Below are 19,818 nucleotides of genomic sequence, written 5' to 3'. Positions count from 1 at the left end.
AGTAAATAGTTCTCATTTTTCCTCCAATTTTGCAAGTTGAATGCTCTTCTAATGTTTTATATTAAAACAAAGCGCCAAAAATCTTGCAAAGTTTCAAAGATGAATGATTTGTGCCTATGCTTATATTCTGAAATTTTTACTACACAACATTTTTACTTGTTTTTCACAACAGCTTCAAATAATGGTAACAAAAAATACAGTATTTTCAAACTTATTATAAATTTTGATTTTAGGATATTTAAAATGATTCTTTAAAATTGTAAGATAATAAAGAAAAATCTCCCAAATGCAGATATATGGAGTCCATTAAATTTATCAGAACTACCTGAAACCTCTCAGTACTTCACCACAGAAGTCACTGATACAATCAAACTATTTTCTAGCCTAAAAGTAATATATTTGCTCCTTCTCATTTTCTGAAATTAGAAAAAAATTGATTTCATCTGAAAATTTTAATGACTATTTAAAAAAGTATTTTACATGGTTTATATAATGTTTAAAATAACCTATTATACTTTTTCTGGTTTCCCCCACTATAAACAAATTTATACATCTAGGCTCTTCAAGAACCAAAAACCATACCTTCTTCTTTACTTCCCTTATTTGGTGATGATGACACCTGAAAGATAAAAGCAGAGAAGAGTCCCTTATTATGAGTATCTGGATGTGGATACCACATCCACAATTGTTTTTTGTTTTTTCATGAAACTATAGAACAAACCAGAACCTGAGAAAAGTAAGTACTCCTCTTTGCCTTTAATTATCATTGCTTCTTTTGGATAAACAAACCACAGACTTTGAGTCAAATAAAAACAGCATGTTTAAAAATATTTTTTTCATTAACCCACGGGATACTGAGAATGCAAAGAGGACAGGGAGGTTTTCTTTCGGTTGCCTCCCTGGCTGAGGACTAGAAGACAAAAATCCAACACACACCCTACACACACACCCTACACACACACCCTACACACACACACACACACACACACACACACACAATTTATTTAGCTGCCATCTAGAGCATTTAAATTAATTTTTCTGTTTATTTCCATAACTGGGCCAAGATTTTTAGAACAAATGTAGTATAATCTGTGACAGACAAGTTTGAAAGAAAGGTTTTTCTGAGATATCAGGTTTTTTTTCCTAATTAAGAACAATACATTTTTAGGTTTTTTTTTTTTTTTAACTTTTAATTTAGAGATCCCTCATCCATGGAGAGGAATGCACAAAGCCCAAGAATAAACATCTATTAATCACCACCCAAGTTGAGAAATGGAACAGGCCAGGCCCTTCCCCAGTCATAATGTTTTCTCCCCTCAGGAAACCACTACCCTGATTTTATGACACATATGAGATTGAAACTGATTAATCAATTTCTAATTCTCTGATTTTGCTTGCCCACAACAGGAAAGATCTGCTTCCAACCTTTGAGGTCTGGGGCAAAGGTACCAAATGGAAGACCGCATACCATACATGTGAATACTTAAGAGTTATAAACCAAGCTAAGAAAGTGATGAGTGGAGTTTAGAGTAAGCTCCATCTTCCTATCTTGAGAAATGTACTTTTGTAATAACTTGGAAGCCCTCGTTTAACATTCCAGACACCCCAGAGACTGCCTGAATACAGCCAAGTAAGGAAAAAAGGCACATGGCCCTCATCCTGCGCCACTTCTGTCCCATCCGCAGGCTCCAGTTCCAGCCCATATATCTATGTACTCCCTACCTCTGAAGAGCCTCCCAGTGGCCCCTGAAGAAGTAACAGTGAGCAGCACACCGTTCACAAAGGAATAAGCATGGACTTGGGGAGATGCCCATGAAGACCCTGGAAACACACCTGCAGCTATCTGGACAAAGAATCCCAGGATTCTGAGTAGCTAGAGGGTGGTATGGAATGGGGAGCTTGGCTCCTGATGAAGGCACAGCTTTGGTCCTTTGGTCTTGCCTTGTGAGGATGGATATAACTGATGAAGGCCAAAGCAAAGTAGGGCCTTCCTTGCTTAGGTCCAAGGACAGTACTGAATAAAAACAAGTAAGCAGGAAGAAAAATTTAAATTTCAACAACATTAAAATAGTCCCTGTGATAGTTAATGTGTCAACTTGGAGGGTGTTCGTAGTTGAGATTAACATTTAAATAGGCTTTACTCTCAAGAAAAGCAGACTGCCCTCCATAATGTGGGTGGGCCTCAACCAACCAGGTGAAGGCACAAACAAAAAGACCAGCCTCTCCAAGCAAGAGGAGATTTTCCAGCAAACTGCCTTTGGACTTCATCTGCAGCCCTGGCTTCCCTCTATCTCCAGCTCCTGACCTACTTCGCAGATTCTGGACTCACTAAGCCTCCATGATCACTGTTTATATATAATCTATACATCCTGTTTCTTTGGAGAACCTTAATATATTCCTCTGAATCATAAACAGTTTAAAGTTATTTTTCTTTCTGTTCTTTAAAAAAAGGCTAATCAAATACACTTATGTTCTGTCACAGAAAAAAGATGTAACAATGTAAATAAAGAAGACCTCTGTATGAATTCTATGTAAAACATCTTTGAGATTTCCAAGTACTTCAAAACAACAAGAAAAAATTCTATTCAGCTTCCTAGCACAGAGAAAATGCTTAACTATGGTTGGTTTGGAGGAAGATGGAACTTATGCAAACCTGGGTGTGAAAGTAACATCAGAGTATAAAAATTATACTCATTGAGAGTAGGCCTCTGGGATCTGGTGGCTGTTTAAGCACACAGAGAACAAGACAGAGTAACTTACTTATTCTTTGAAATTGGTATGCTCTTTCAATTGTGCAAAACATCTATAACAATGTTTGTTGGAAAGTTCGCTGGTTAGAGTTCCTGTTTAAAATGAGCAGCTGCTTCTTGCTGGAGCTGCCAACCATTTCAGAGGAAAGAAACATGTAGTATATAGGCATACATCAGAGAGACTGTGACTTTGGTTCTGCCACTGCCATAATGCAAATATTGCAATAAAGTGAGTCAAATGAATTTTTGATTTCCTAGTAAAGGTTACCTATACACTCTAGTCTGTTAAGTGTCCAAAGCATTGCATCTAAAATAACAATGTACATACCTTAATATAAAAATTATTGCTAAAAAATGCTAACCATCACCTGAGCTTTCAGTGAGTCCTTTTTTCTAAGCAGTAGCTCTCAACAGTAGGCTTAAAATATCCCGTAAACCATGTTGTAAGCAGATGTGCTGTCATACAGGCTTTGCTGTTCCATTTACAGAGCACAGACAGAGTAAAGGTAGAAGAATTCTTGAGCCCAAGGATTTGCTGCACGGCAATGAAGTCACCAGCTACATGAGCCCCTGACAGGCTGGCTTATCCTCTGACGCTTTGGAAGCCAAGCACTGACTTCTCCTCTCTAGCTTTGCAAGTTGTAGATAGCATCTTCTTCCAACAGAAGATTGTTTCATATACCCTGAGAACCCACTGTTTGGTGTTGCCGCTCATTCATTATCTTAGCTAGACCTTCCGCTGACTTGTTGTGGCTCCTCCTCCATTAGCACCTGCTGCTTCACCTTGAACTTCTGTGTTACGGAGACGGCTTCTTTCCTAGAACCACACGAACCAGCCTCTGCTGGCTTCCAGCTCCTCTTCTGCAGCTTCCTCACCTCTCTCCACCTTCACAGAACTGAGAAAAGTTAGGGCTTTGCTCTGGATTAGGCTTTGGCTTAAGGGAATGTTGTGGCTGGTTTGATCTGTCCAGACCACTCAAACTTTCTCCATAGCAGCAATAAGGCTGTTTTGTTTTCTTATCACTTGGGTGGTCACTGCAGTAGTCAAGAACTTTTCTTTGCATTCACAGTCTGGCTAATTTTATGAAGTGGCCTAGTATTTGGTCCTGTCCCAGCTTTCAACATGTGCCTTCTCCATGAAGGCTCTTAGTTGTTTTTAGCTTTTGATTTAAACTGAAAGACATGGGACTCTTTCTTACCTGAACACTCAGAGGCCACTGTAGGGTTATTAACTGGCTTAATCAATATTTTGTGTCTCAGGCAATAGGAAAGCCTCTCTGAGCCAGATGGGGAACAGCCAGACAGTGGAAAAGTCAGAACACATAACGTTTGTCCACTACGTTCACTGTCTTTTATGAGTGTGGTTTGTGGCAGCCCAAAACAATTACAACAGTAACATCAAAGCTCCCTGATCACAGATCACCATAACAAATATGGTAATAAAAAAGTCTGAAAAATTTTGAGAATTACCAAAACATGACAGAGACACAAAGTGAGCAAATGCTTTTAGAAAAGTGGCATAGAGCCAACAGACTTGCTTAACACAGTTACCACAAACCTCAGTATGTATACAATGCAGCATCTGTGAGGCACAATAAAGGTAACAGCAATAAAATAAGGTATGCCTGTATAAAATAAGGTAACTGAGCAACTTCTCATTAACCTAAAAAGTATTAAAGGACAGAAACGAAAAACTACTCTAGCTGAAACATTTATCATAACATTTCATTTAAAAAATAATTCTCAGGGGCACCTGGGTGGTTCAGTCGGTTAAGCATCTGCCTTTGGCTCAGGTCATGATCCCAGCATCCTGGGATGGAGCCCTGCATTGGGCTCTCTGCTCAGTGGGGAGCTGCTTCTCCCTCTCCCTCTGCCCCTCCCCACCCCCTGCTCATGCTATCTCCCCCTCTGACTCTCCCTCTTAAATAAATAAAATCTTAATTTTTTTTTTTTTACAGAATGTTATTTCTTCATTTTTTTCTTCTAAGATTATTTTTAAGTAATTTCCACACCCAACGTGGGGCTCAAACTCTCAACCCCAAGATCAAGAGTCATGTGCTCAGGGCACCTGGGTGACTCAGTCCTGAAGCATCTGCCTTTAGCTCAGGTCATGATCCCAGGATCCTGGAATCCAGCCCTGCATCGGGCTCCCTGCTCAGTGGGGAGCCTGCTCCTCCCTCTCCCACTCCCCCTGCTTGTATTCCCTCTCTCACTGTCAAATAGATGAATAAAATCTTTACCAAAAAAAACAAAAACAAAAAAAAACAGTCATGTGCTCTACCAACTGAGCCAGCCAGATACCCCCTTATTTCTCCAATCTTAAAATATATTTCTTGGTTAGAATATATCCAGTATGTAAAAAGCCTTATAAAAAAGAAAAAAAAATCACCAATAAGTCAAACCTGCAGAGATAAGAACTCATGGTTTGGAGGTCTTTTTTTTTTTTTTTTTTTTAACATTTCTCCATATTATGCCAAATGAGAATGCCAAAAGAATGCCAAAGAAAATGCCAAAAGAGAAACCAACATTTAAATCTGAAAACAACAAAGGGTTCATGAGACACATCTGCTCTTCAGTTCTTCACCTACAGTCAATGGCTTCCTGATTCCTGAAGTAACAGCAAACCATACCTGCTTATAAAAAGTGGAAGAACTAAGAGCAGCACCTAGAAGTGACCCAATCCCAACTCTGTCAGGAGTCACCACCACAGAGTTTTCATGGCAAGAAACAAAGAAACCATTTTCAGTTACTTACTGGGAAAAACTGGGCACCCTCAAATCAACTAATATAAATTCTCTGCAAAACAGTACTATTTTATACTCTTATTCTAAAAACGCTATCTTCTCTCCTTTTCCCACTCCAAAAATACTTCTCATGAATATTCGTATCTTTCTTTCCAATTAATCTAGAGTTTGCATTACCAAAGTATTCCTTTCTTTTACCCACCAAAGAAAGCTTACTCTAGCCTCTGTCCCAATTCATAAAGTTCATAAGGCATTTGCTGCACATTAGTTTTACTTTTACATTTCTTTTCTGATTTTTGCTTTAGAAACCCAACAAAATATGACCAGTTCTGAGTTATCCACAGACAAAAATGTAGAGTATTTTAGGTTATGTAAGTTTAATCTACTTCCTTTTCAATAATGTATATAATTGGCTAGAATCAAACAAAATGATTGACCTTATTTTCATTTGTTTTATTCCCCTTTGAGAGTGATGCAGAATGAGCTCTCAAGTCAAAAAGGAACATCTTAGGCACCTGGGTGGCTCAGTGGGTTAAAGCCTCTGCCTTTGGCTCAGGTCATGGTCCCAGGGTCCTAGGATCAAGCCCCACATCGGGCTCTCTGCTCAGCAGAGAGCCTGCTTCCCTCCCTCTCTCTCTGCTTGCCTCTCTGACTAATTGTGATCTCTGTCTGTCAAATAAATAAATAAAATCTTAAAAAAAGAAAAAGGAACATCTTTATGGTAATTCATTATTAAAATTTTTTAAAATGTCCTTTCTTGATAAATCAGGATCTGGTTCTAGTGCACTGTTCTCTTAAGATTCAGCTGAGGAGTCCTGACATCAAACAAAATCACTGTCCCAAATTTCATACAACACTGTGGATATCACTGCTTCACTAAAGAAATAAAGTCTACCAAATATAGTCAGTACATTTTTAATTAAAGTAGAAATGTCCCCCTTATTCTTCTCCTTCAACGCACTGCTCATGAACCTGTGAACTGTCATCATGGCTGTCTCTGAGCGCTGGGTGCTCCAGGTTTGCCTGAGGCTGCCAAGGGAAGGCATAAAGTCAGACTGCCGCTGCTGAGACTTCCCTAGGAGTTATGCTCTCCTCACAGTTTCAGAAGTTTCTAGTGCTTTCCAGCATTCCTGTGAACTAAAGGTTCACAGTATCATGAGACTGGGTCCTTAAACTGAGCAGGAGTGTGCTTAATTATTCTCTTTGCCCTGGATCCTAAATTCTAGGAATTTTAATCCCTGTGGCTACCAGGCTGTGTAAAGCCTTAGGAAAGTCTGGGAATTTCTTTAGCAATGAGTGTGGTTCTTCCTCAGTCCTGCATGCACTGAGTTTGTGTGCGCAACCTCACAAAGGTCAATTCTTTTTTTCTTCCCCTCCAGGAAAATGACTACAGTCACCAAATACTAAAAAAACCCCACAAATTACCTAATTCAAACTTTCCCTAACTTCGCATGATGCCTAGAGGTTTTCCATTTCCTCAGAGAGCAGAATACAAGGAAAGTGCTTAAATAGAAGCATGTGGGAAAATTCTGGGGAAAAAAATTCCCAGATGGGAAAAGTGGTTACGTATTAGAATAAGTTGTTATGTTGTGGAAACTAACTTCTTCTCTTTCCTCTTCCCTTTCTTCCTATTTAAGACTCTGAATATAGGATGGATTCTCACTGAATAATCTAAATTAGTCACAATGACTTTTCCAAACTCCAACAATGGGATGGGCTACCTCATGAAGGAGTGATATTCTCATCACCAGAAGTATTCAAGAAGCTGGAATAGAAGGGATATTTTCCCCTCTGTGGTCAATTTAATTCAACAACATTAATGTCAATAGTGATGATAAAACCCAAGGTGTATTGAATACTTTCTAGCTGTTTCACATTTTACCTGGATTATATCATTCAGTGCTCTACAATAACTCTTACAAGGAAGATAATATTCTTAGCTCCATTTTATAAAGAAAGAAACCAGGCATAAATAAGTTAAATAATTTGCCTTAAGCTATGAATGAAAGACCTGATATTTGGACCTAGACAGTCTGACTTTGGAAAATTTTTTTTTTATATAAAGAAACTCACTGGACTAACACTGACATAAAATAAATGGTGCACACTGTATTTATAGTATCGCTAAGTTTTGACAAATATACACACTTGTAATGTCATTATCGCAATCAAGATAATAAACATATTCACCACTATCCCCAATTTTCTCCTGTCTCTATAGAAGAAATTATGAAACCTTTCCTTCCTGGCTCTCTCCTAAACTTTCCAACCAATGATGCTTTGTGTCACTATACGTGAGCATTTGCCTTTCCTGAAATTTTATATAAATGGTATGATATGTATGTCTGCCTTTTCTCACTCAATATATTTTTAAATGCAGCCATGTTATATCATGTGTCAAACAGTCATTTCTTTTTATTGCTGAGCAGTATACCCACACTGAACTCACAATCTGAATATACCGCAATTTATCTATCCATTCATCTGTTGGTGGACATTTGGGTTGTTTTCACTTTGCCTATTACAAAGAAAGCTGAGATAAACATTGGTGTACAAGTCTTTGTATGGATATATACTTCCATTTCTTTTGGATAAGTATCTAAAAGTGGAATGGCTAGATCATATGGTAGTATATGCTTAACTTTTCAAGACAATGCCAAGTTGTTTTTTTCCACAGTGGTTTTATCATTTTTCATTCCAACCAGCAGGCTATGGAACAACCAGTTCCTCCACATTCTTACCAACAATGGCCAATCTTTTGCAATTTTAGCTATTCTAAAAAGTGTGCATAAGCATGTCACTGTGGTTTTTAATTTATATTTCCTCAAAGACTAGTCAAATTGAGCATCATCTCACATGTCTTCAGTACGTCTGCTGTGGCAAAGTGACCACCGAAGTATTTTGCACATTTCCTTTGGGGGTGAGGGGATGTTTTATTTTCTTATTAACGAATTGTGAGAGTTCTTTATATATTCTAATATAAGTCCCTTTGTCAGGGATATGATTTTCAAATATCTTCTTACTGAATGTGGCTATTCATTCTCTAAAGAGTATTTTTACAGAAATTTTTAATTTTGATGAAATTCAATTGATCATTTTTAAAATTAAGTTATGCTTTTAGTGCCATATCTAAAAAACTTTGCCCATCTAACCCATGGTCAATTATAGTTTTATGTTTTAAGCTTTGGTCTAGGATACATGTTGGAAAATTATCATATATAACGTGCAAGGTTTGGAATGAAGTGAGCTTTGGTACCATATGGAATAATAACCAACTGTTCAAGTACTTGTTGAAAAGATTATCACTTTGAAAATCAGTTGTCCACATATATGTAGATCTATTTCTGGATTTGGTTTCATTGATTTGTCTAGTTTTACACCATTACTAAAGTATCTTGATTACTGTGGTTTTATAAAATGTCCTGAAATCAGGAAGTTACTATTCCAACTTCCTTCTTTATAAAGTCGTTTAGTTTATTCTAGGTCTCTATATACATGAGTTTGCTAATTTCTACAAAACGGTGTGTTAGAATTTGATTGGCATTACACTGAATCTATAGATCAATTTGAGAAGAACATCATAATCTGAGTCTTCCAACCTATAAACATAATATATTTACATTTACAAATATATCTGTTAATTTAGTTCTCTGATTTCTGCTGGCAATGCTTTATAGTTTAAAGGTTCTTCCCATATTTTTTCCAGATTTATCCCTAGGTGTTTCGTACTTTTGATGCCATTACAAATACCATTTTTATTTTTAGTTTCCAACTGCTTATTACTAGCCTATAAAAATAAACTTGTTTTTTTGTATTTTGATCCTGTATCCTGCAACAAATGTTAAAATCACTTATTCTGGTAGCTTTCAGGTAGATTTTACTGAATATTCTACATAGACTTTTATGTATCTCCCTTTGTAAGATGAATGCCCTTTCCTTTCCTTCTTCTTATTGCACCGGCTAGAACCTACAATGCTGAATAAAAGTAGAGAGAGCCAGCTCAGCCAAATGTGTTTATGGAAAGACTTTAAGTACACATTTAATTTGTTTATGCCTATTTCTTCTTCAGTGAACTCTGGTAATTTACATATCTCAAGGAATCTGTCCATTTCATACAAGTTGTCAAATTTACTTGTATAAAGTTTTTCACAATATTTTCCTATTGTTCTCCTAATAGCTGTAGAACCAGCAGTGAAGTCACTTGATTCCTGATGCGAAAGATCTGTCTTCTTTCCTTTCCTGATCATTCTGGCTAGAGATGTAGCAATTTTATTGATCATTTCAAAAGAACTAGCTTTTGCTTTTACCAATTTTCTCTACTGTTTTCCTAGGCATTCAAATTTTTAAAATTATTAATACTTCAAACATGCAGAAAATGCAGAGACTATTGTAACACCTACCTAACTCCCTACACTTTTAAAAGAGTTAACCTTATTTCAGAAACTTTACAACTGAAGTCTCTTTTTTTCTCCCTACTCATCCAAAATAAAAATCGTATTTATTTCCCTTCTCAGAAGTAACTTGTAACCACCATTCTAATGCTGGTGTTCACTGTTCTTATTTATGTTTCTAAAATGTGAACACCCTATCAGTTTGTACCCATAAAAATATATGGTACTGGGGTGCCTGGGTGGCTCAGTGTTTTAAAGCCCCTGCCTTCGGGTCAGGTCATGATCCCAGAGTCCTTGGATCGAGCCCCACATGGGGCTCTCTGCTCGGCAGGGAGCCTGCTTCCTCCTCTCTCTCTGCCTGCCTCTCTGCCTACTTGTGATCTCTATCTGTCAAATAAATAAATAAAATCTTTAAATATATATATATATATGGTACTGCTTTGGGTGTTTTGCATACAATGCAGTATGTCTTGCTGCAAAAGCTTTTTCTGCCCCACACCGCCGCACTTTCAGGTTTTATCCATGTAGAGTCACATAGTTCCCATTTCCCTGTGGCGTAACACTCCACCATATAAATATACTATAGTTTATTCCCGCAGCTCTTACCATAGACTTTTATTCAGTTTCCAGTTTTGCCATGTCTGATCACGTAAACACATATTAGTGCCTCTGCAGAATGTATACTTAGAAGAGCAATTTCAGAGTAGTGGATTATAAGTATCTTCAACTTTACTTATAATTACTTAATTGCCCTTCAAAGTAGTTGTACCAATTTACACTCCCATCAAACATATCAACAAGTATGAGAGGTCTCCTTTCCCTACTTGCTTAAAAACACCTGGAAAATCAGACTTTCACACATTTGCAAACCTGGTAATTATGAATTTATATTGTGTCTGAGCTTGAGCTCACTGATTATTGGTGAGATACAGCAAATTTTCACGTTTACTGGCCATTTGTAAGTATCCTTTTTCATGAACTGTCCATTTATATTGTTTGCCCATTTTTTCCCTACTAGATTATCCTTTTCTGTTGATCTGAGTAAGTTGTTAAATCTTGCCATTTACATGCAAATATCTTCCCCCAATCAAAGGCTTGTGTTTTGACTCAGTTTATCCTGTCTTGTAACTGTTTACAGGTTTTTTTTTTTTTAAACTTCATTTAAATTTATCAATTCTTTCTAGGTTATTCCGGGCCCTTTATACTCCATATAAATTTTAGGATCATCTTGTCAAGTTCAATTAAAAATTGTCAGTTCATCTGTGTTTAGAAAGGTATTGACAAAAGCATATCATAGTATTCCCTTGATTATTTAAATAATGCCTATGCCCATATTTATGTCTTTAATTCTTGATATTTTTATTTGTACTTTCTCTTTCATCTTACTTCCTATAATAGTTTTGTCTATAGTATTATTCTTAAAAAAAGAAACCCAGCTTTTAATTGATCCTTGCCATTATGTTTTCTTTTTTTTTTTTTTAAAGATTTTATTTATTTACTCAACAAAGAGAGAGAGATTACAAGCAGGCAGAGAGAGAGGAGGAAGCAGGCTCCCTGCCGAGCAGAGAGCCAGATGTAGGGCTCTATCTCAGGACCCTGAGATCATGACCCGAGCCGAAGGCAGAAGCTTAACCCACTGAGCCACCCAGGTGCCCCTATTATGTTTTCTTTCATTAAACATTTGCTGTAGGGGTGCATGGGTGGCTCAGCTGGTTAAGCGTTCAACTCTTGATTTCAGCTCTTGATCATTCTGACTAAAGATGTAGCAATTTTATTCGTCTCAGGGTCATGAGACTGAACAGTGTGCCAGGCTCTATGTTGGGCATGGAACCTGCTTAAGATTCTCTCCTTCCCCAAACTAAAAAACAAACAAACAAACAAACAAACAAATAGCTCTACTCTTTGTAATTTTCTTTCTTATGTTAAAAGATTAAGGAAAAGGGGCACCTGGGTGGCTCAGTGGGTTAAGGCCTCTGCTTTCGGCTCAGGTCATGATCCCAGGGGCCTGAGATCGAGCCCCGCATCAGGCTCTCTGCTCAGCAGGGAGCCTGCTTCCTCCTCTCTCTCTCTGCCTGCCTCTCTGCCTACTTGTGATCTCTGTCTGTCAAATAAATAAATAAAATATTAAAAAAAAAGATAAGAAAAAGAACAGAGCAATTATTGAGTTCAGTATTTGGCCTCTCTATTTTTATTTCTGCTATATCATTTTACTGCTTTCAAAAACTGTTTTTGCTGTATTGTGCAGGTTTTGACACATAGTGAATCAGCTGTCATTCAATTTTAAGTATTTAATGATTCCTTACATATTTTTTTTTTCAGGTATAACATATCCAGAAGTGTTGTTAGTTTCCAAACATATGGTTTGGGTTTTTTCTTTTAATTTTTTCATAAATGATTAGTAACTTCATTATATATAGACAAGAGAATGTTGTCTACAGGACATCAACTTTGGCATTTTTTTTTTTTTTTGCAACTCTTTTTGTGGATGAATACTCAATTTTTGGACATGTCCACATGTAGTAGATAAAAACTATGCATTCTCTAATTTTATGTCTATTAGATTTAGCTTGTGAACTTCGTTTCAATCAACTCAGCATATTTTCAAAAAATATTTACATACAGTAAAGGATCCTAAAAGTAGTATCCTAAATCCCAGCAGTCAAATAAATTGTCATCAATAGCAGCTAATATTAGATCTGGAAGGCAAATCATGTGATGTGTGCACATATATACACAAACAGTCTTTGTTCCCTATAAATGCTCTGAATCTTGCTCCTGGAAATAAAGCTCCAATTTCTAGTCACACCATCCTCAAAAACTGCCAAAGTCTCATATTTTTTTGGCTATAAACTTACATAAAGGTTAAAAGAAAGACACAGTATCTCCAAACATGAAACTGGGTGGTCCTGTGGCTGAACTATTACAGACTGTCAACTCCTGTTGCCAGAGACATATGCTGTGGCCCAGGCTCCCAGGGTAAAAGCAGTGTTCTCTGCCTCTGTGGGTCCCCAGTGTGTAGAGATCTGCACAAGTCTTGCTTTTGACACAGCCTTGCCTTTCATGATGATAAATAATCAAACATCTATATTCATAAACAAATTCTCCTAATTCTTTTGATCATTTCGATTCTCCTTATCTTCTTCAGATCTACTATCCTTTTTAAGATCTGACCTATGCATGACAAATCACTTCTGTAGCTATTTTCTGTTTTCTTTCTCAAATACTTCCAAATAATACTCATCAGGTTGTTGGCTTTTATTTTGTCTTGGTTATAATGACAATATTCTTCCAACTTGACCTGTACATATCGTCAGGTAATTGTTTAATGATTTTTTTTTATCTCAGTGCTACTTAGACTTAATTGTGCTTTGATCAATACATATTCAAGAATATATGCTTCCTGCAACAGTTCTATTAATTAATCCATGTCTTTTCTTTTTGTATTTGAAAGTATCCATTCGCCGAAGCAGTTAATTTATCCCAAAATCTCACCTAATCAACTCATCCTGAGCATTCTATCAATATAGATCTTGTTGATTAAACTTGTTAGAATGTGTTCAGTCATTCTAATAAGCCCCTAATAAACTCTGAGGTTGTAATTTGATTCCACATAATCCCAGGATTGATGTAGTCAGAATGTGAACAAGTCTCATAGATAACTTCAATGTCTTAAGTTATTTTGAGCAACCAAAGGACAAACAAAAACTAATAGTACTTTGACATCAATGCAATGCTCAGTATACAGCAAAACAGGGAGATCTGGGAATATATACCAGAATAGTTTTGATTCAAACATCTCAGTGTGGTTCTGAAAAGATGAAATGCCAAGTCAGAATACTCCAACTACAAAGAATTTCATTATTACAAGTTAATAAAAATTTCCCAAGAAAGTATTATCTAAGCTGGGTTCGAATCACTAGATGCTAATAGATCAATTCTCTGACTTACACATTTTTTTTTTAAAGATTTTATTTATTTATTTGAGAGAGAGACAGTGAGAGAGAGCATGAGCAAGGAGAAGGTCAGAGGGAGAAGCAGACTCCCCGTGGAGCTGGGAGCCCGATGCGGGACTCGATCCCGGAACTCCAGGATCATGACCTGAGCCGAAGGCAGTTGTCCAACCAACTGAGCCACCCAGGAGTCCCAGACTTACACATTTTTAATGCTGAAATCCCATATACAATATGCTCCATTAGAAGTAGTGAAGGCAGACTGATTTCTCTGAATTTGGATTTTCTGTGGTATTCTCAGTGAAAAATCAGTTTAGCACTTTCTTCATTATGAAGCACAATAAAGTTACCATACCATGTAATTAAGCCTGGATGTTAGGGTTTCTGCTCTAATCTTGTTACTCAGATCTACCTAAATCACATCCATAGCCTCCAATTATTCTTTTTTCCAAAAGGATTATTTTCCTACTAATATGATAGGAGACAAATAAAAAACAGGATATAAGATAGAAACTTTAATCTTCTAGTTAATTTTAAGACAAGAATCTATTATACCTATTATTTATAAATCCCAAACTAAAAGTCTTAATTTGAGAGAGAGACTACTTAGACAAAGATAAAAAGTTTTTTGTTTTCCTTTATTTTTCTCCTTAAAGAAGTGATTATAAATATTGATGAGAACTAAGTTCAGAATATAACCTACATATATATACAAAACTGAAAATGTGGGGAAAATAAACTGATACTGTACCCTGCATTACTAATAATGGCTTCCCTGATCTTCCCTACCTCCTATAATCTGTCTTCACCAATGCAGCCAAAGTGATCTTGAAAAATCTAAGTCAATTCACATTATTCCTCCACTTAAAACTAGCTAGTGCTTCCATATCTCATTCAGAATAAGAAACAAATTTCTTAAGACAGTCTTTACAGACTATTTTACAAGGTCTTTCATAATAATTTGCTACCGCTTCCACATTCAGATCCAAACATTTCTGATCTTACCTCCTCCTGTCTCCCCTAGTCTCCTTCTACTCTACCCATCACTGTGGTACCTTGGGTATTTCTTGAAATATCAGGCATCATCTTGTCTCATGGCCTTTTGGACTGTGGCCTGGGATGCTTTTCCTCCAGATGGCTACTTGGCTAATACTCTTACCTTCTACAAATCTTGACTCATGTCAGTCTTCTCCTAGTGAGGCTGCCCCTGACTCCCTTTTTAGTAACTACAACTTTAATCCCACTCCTGGCACTTCATCCCCTCTGCCCTGCTCATTTTTCATACTAGCATTTATTGCACTCAGACACACTACAGTTCATCCTTGAACAATAGGGGTTTGAACAAGTCCACTTGTAAGTGGATTTTTTTCAATAAATATAGTACAATACCATAAATGTATTTTCCATATGATTTTCTTAGTAACTGTTTCTTTTCCCTAGATTATTTTATTGTAATAACATAATATATAATTCATATAACATACAAAGCATGTGTTAACTATTTGTGTTATCAGTAAGGCTTCTGGTCAGTAGTAGGATGTTAGTAGTTAAGTTTTTGGGGAATCAAAAGTTATACATGGATTTTCGACTATGCAGGGGAGTCAGCAACCCACACCCCCTGCATTGTTCAGGGTCAGCTGTATATATTTTCCACGTATTTATTTATTATCCATTTCCCCAACTACAATATTAACTACATAAGGGCAGAGGTTTTTCTTGTCTTTTCTTTAATACTGCATCCCTAGTACCTAGAATCTTACCAAACCTAGCAGGTACTAATTCAACAGCTGGTGAATTAGTGGGGGGAAAAAATTCAAAGCAGCCATAGTGCGAAAACACTTTTATTGTTCCTGAAGTAAAGATCTAAATTCACTAGCTTCAATCTCATAATTAGTTTAAGATTAAAAACTTAATTTATAAATGGGATTTCTAGCCTATGACGACTCCTGAACACACTTTATATAGCAACATTACCTGGTTATCTGAATATGAATTTTCTTATTTAGTGGTCTCCAAATCAAGCATTAATTTCCTAAAAACTTCAGTTGCCTCCGGGCAGCCTTATCACTAGGATATATAAAAATCGAAGGATATCATCTTAGCTAGAAGGAAAGCTGCAAGACAGCCCAACTAAATGGGAAAAAAAAAGGAGAAATAGTTTTCTTTCATTTTTCTTGAGCCAAAATGCACATGCACCAGCAGCCAATCATACTTTAGACACTGGATGGTAGGTCACTCATGGGAACAGGACAGTACCAGGAGAATAAATGCATATAAACCATAAACTGGTGGGACGCCTGGGTGGCTCAGTTGGTTAAGCCGCTGCCTTCGGCTCAGGTCATGATCCCAGCATCCTGGGATCGAGTCCTGCATCGGGCTCCTTGCTCGGCGGGGAGCCTGCTTCTCCCTCTGCCTCTGCCTGTCACTCTGTCTGCCTGTGCTTGCTCTCTCTCTCTCTCTCTCTCTGACAAATAAATAAACAAAATCATAAACCATAAATTGGTGATACTAAGAAAAGTTGCTTCATATGAAATAAGTGGTTAACGTACCTTATTTTTAAAATTTTTTTTGACAGAAAGAAAGAGAGAACATGAGTGGGGGGATGGGCAGAGGGAGAGAGAATCCTTAAGCAGACTCCCTGCTGAGCACAGAGCCATGACCAGGAGATCATGACCTGAGCTGAAGGCAAGAGTCAGATACTTAAACTGCCTGAGCCACCCAGGTGCCCCAATGTGGTTAATGTACTTCAGAAAATAGAATTTAAAAATTCAACTAAAAGATTTTCAATTCTCCAGATTAAAAAAGAATAGATTCTAATGTTGTTTTTTAACTATCCTTCTCAAAATACTTGGTACATTTCATTGCTAGATTTTTTTCAGAATTTCTGCTAGATTTCCCCATGAAGTTTGTAAGGTTAAAGGATGCTTTGAGTATTTGCCCCTTACCAGTTCAACTATTGATCTTGCTTCCTCTTGAGTGCAATGGAAAGGGCTGTCACATACCTGCACATTTGTGCTGGAGAGGAAAAGACAATGTTATTATTAATTGGGATAAAAAAGAAGCAATTACTAAAAAAGAACACCAATTCCAAATACTCTACACTAAATGCAGAACTCCAGTAATTTATTTCCAGCCAGTGAAAAAGGACTTAATGAATATAAACTGAGATATTTGTACATTCTTTCAGGCAGTTATAAACATAGTGTTCCATAGCACTACACACTCTAAATTTTTTTTTAAATTTAAATAATAGTATACAAATCTAAATAAACTCCTGGTATATAAAAGACTGTACAACACAACTATACTTGGACTTTAGTGAGGAAAAGAAAAACCAAACTTGACACATGGAATGATGACTATAAGGAAGAATCTTCATCTAGGTGAGGTGATAAACACTACAACTGGCCAGTGAAAGATGCTATGGAATCCCTCAGCTAGGTATGGAAGGCTAAGCTAAGAGTGGCGAGAGGAAAGCACATGAATACGAAAACTCAGTTTTCTTCCGGGGAGGGAAGCTCAGGGAGGCATAGACAGGAGCCCCGTCCATGGTCAAGGCCTTCCCACACAACGGGGATTGGTAGGCTATCCCCGTAAGCATGTCACCCACTGTGTATTTCCTACTTGCTGGAGGGAAGCAGAGGCATCATTCCTCCCAAAGATACTAAGAATGATTTTTAAAAATTTCATCAAAGAAATTAGATTAAAATGGATACAGAAAGAGGCAGTGAAGGAGTTAAAACCAAAGGGAAAGTAATTAGAAGATCCCTAAAGAAGATGAAACACACATACTTGCCCTCCAAGTGGACCTGAGAGATATATATTATCCAATGCACTTTCATAATGGTTTTTGTGAAATATTTTGGGATATATTGATAAAAAGATCTGTCTAGTTATTTATCTTTATAATTACATCTGTCTGTAATCAGACATTGGGTATACAGCAATTACTGTTAAGTGGCTGTTCTGCTTTCTATCCAGACTCACAATGTGGGATTTATTTTCATTCTTGGCATGAATAAAATCTGATGCAAGTTGGCATTATCTTTAAGACTATTTTGTATTCTCTTCTCCACAGCCCATACTTAAGTACGCTAAAAACTGAAAAAGGTAAGGCCTTATAAGTCAGATGTTTCCTAAAGAATGTCAAAACTACATTTTAAAAGAACAGGGCAAAAAACTAGACACTGCAAAGTCTTAAGTCCTAGTCCTCTGAAGAAAGCACAGTGTATGCTAAATATGCTAGTTACAATGTTTTTTTTTTTTTTTTTAAAGATTTTCATTTATTTGACAGAGCACAAGTAGGCAGAGAGAGAGAGGAGGAAGAGGCAGGCTCCCTGCCGAGCAGAAAGCCCGATGTGAGGCTCGATCCCAGGACCCTGGGATCATGACCTGAGCTGAAGGCAGAGGCTTTAACCACTGAGCCACCCAGGCGCCCCAGTTACAATGTTTTTAACATTACAACTAAACCTAAGTAAAACATACCTTGGAAATTCTGGGAAAATGATGGTAAGAAACAGGGGAATCTTCTCTAAATAGGGCTGCCAGATAAAATCCAGAATACCCAATTAAATTTGAATTTCAAGTAAGATCAAACTATTTTTTAGTGTGTCTCAAATACTGCATGAGACATTTATTTTTAAAAGATGAATCGCTCTAAAATTTAGATTTAACTGGATATCCAGGGTTTTATGTTAAATCTGATTACCTATTTCTAAAGTAACCCTCTGCTGCTACAACAAAGCAAACCATCAACAGAAATGGTAGAAGAGTCAATATTAAAGCCAATAATGTAAATTTTTAAAATTCTGAGTAACTTCTTAATATCCCCAGTAAAATATCTTGACAAGTAACCAATGGAACAGAGGAAAGCCAAGAGACTCTGCCATTTTCATGTTGGACAAATTATCAGTACGGCTGTTTCAAGAATGAAATGGAAGGTATATACAAATAGACTTAAGAGAGACAAGGCACACCAATATAAAGATGAGAGATCACGAAGCCTCTTAATTTTTCTCCAATAGGCTCTTCTACTACCATTAGCGAAAAACAGTGCCAACTTCCTCACTGACATCCTTTTAGTTAATAAAGTGTACAATCTGGGTTGTAATATATTTCCCTCTGAATTTAATGTACTTTGAATGTTTGAAGGCATGTTATCAGAAACATTTTTATTTTCTGTAAATTGCTCCTTATGTAAAAATAGCTAATACTGATTCATATTTACTGATTCAAAAATTATTCTTATACTAAATGTTAAGGACATGTTTAGATGCTGGGGATGTAATACTGAACCACTGAACCCCTGTGGAGTTTATAATACTTAGGCATTCTCTTTAGTCTTAAACTACAATTATGGCCTGCAAAAGAAGCAGTGTAATCTTTTAAAGGAAGGAATGACTCAGATGAAGGTGTCTATAATAAATGAGATTTAAAATAAGGCCTAAGGAGACTGCTGCTTTCCTTTTTATAATATGATATTAAATATTTTGTTCTAAATTTACAAACATTATATAGTCTATACACAATCTTGCTAACCAAAATAAGCAGACATGACACCAGATGATCAGCAATACCAAAAATGCCGCGGATGACAAACCAAACTTCATTCAAAAATAGTAAAAAGGTGCGTTAATAGATACATAATAGTACAAAATGACTGACTATATAAAAAGATATCTGCAAATAATAAATAGACATATACAAGATGAAATTTACAAGGCAAGCAATATGGAACATTTTAGTAAAGAGAAAATTATTTTCTTCCCCACAATCCCAAATCAGACAAAGGCTCACACTCATTAGAATCCTCAAAGACAGTGTCCAGGATACAGATTTGCCAAGACTTTTCATTCTAAAGCAAAGTAGTCAAGAAAAAAGAAGAGAAAAAATTTAAAGAGCTAAGAATGATAATGATTTTGGACCATAACCTCAAGAGTTTACAGAAGAAAACTGACACTGAAGTAAATCTATAGAAAGCTAA

At 36.7% G+C, this 19,818-nt stretch overlaps 1 protein-coding gene across 1 annotated transcript in view; it reads right to left on the bottom strand.

Annotated features, from left to right (window-relative positions):
* Positions 1-19,818, bottom strand: part of LOC111154496 (pyrophosphatase (inorganic) 2) — an 88,562-nt gene that overhangs the window by 676 nt on the left and 68,068 nt on the right. Inside the window, exons 10-11 of the mRNA XM_022514123.1 lie at positions 16,781-16,850; positions 583-619 (exon numbers count right to left, since the gene is read on the bottom strand). Coding sequence (XP_022369831.1) covers positions 583-619; positions 16,781-16,850 — 107 coding nt within the window. The remainder of the gene's footprint in view (positions 1-582; positions 620-16,780; positions 16,851-19,818) is intronic.

This window comes from Enhydra lutris, unplaced genomic scaffold (assembly GCF_002288905.1).
Source record: "Enhydra lutris kenyoni isolate GAN:26980312 unplaced genomic scaffold, ASM228890v2 scaffoldscaffold3, whole genome shotgun sequence".
Taxonomy (NCBI): domain Eukaryota; kingdom Metazoa; phylum Chordata; class Mammalia; order Carnivora; family Mustelidae; genus Enhydra; species Enhydra lutris.
Note: the sequence above shows the minus strand (reverse complement) of the source record. Positions and strands in the feature narration are given on the sequence as shown.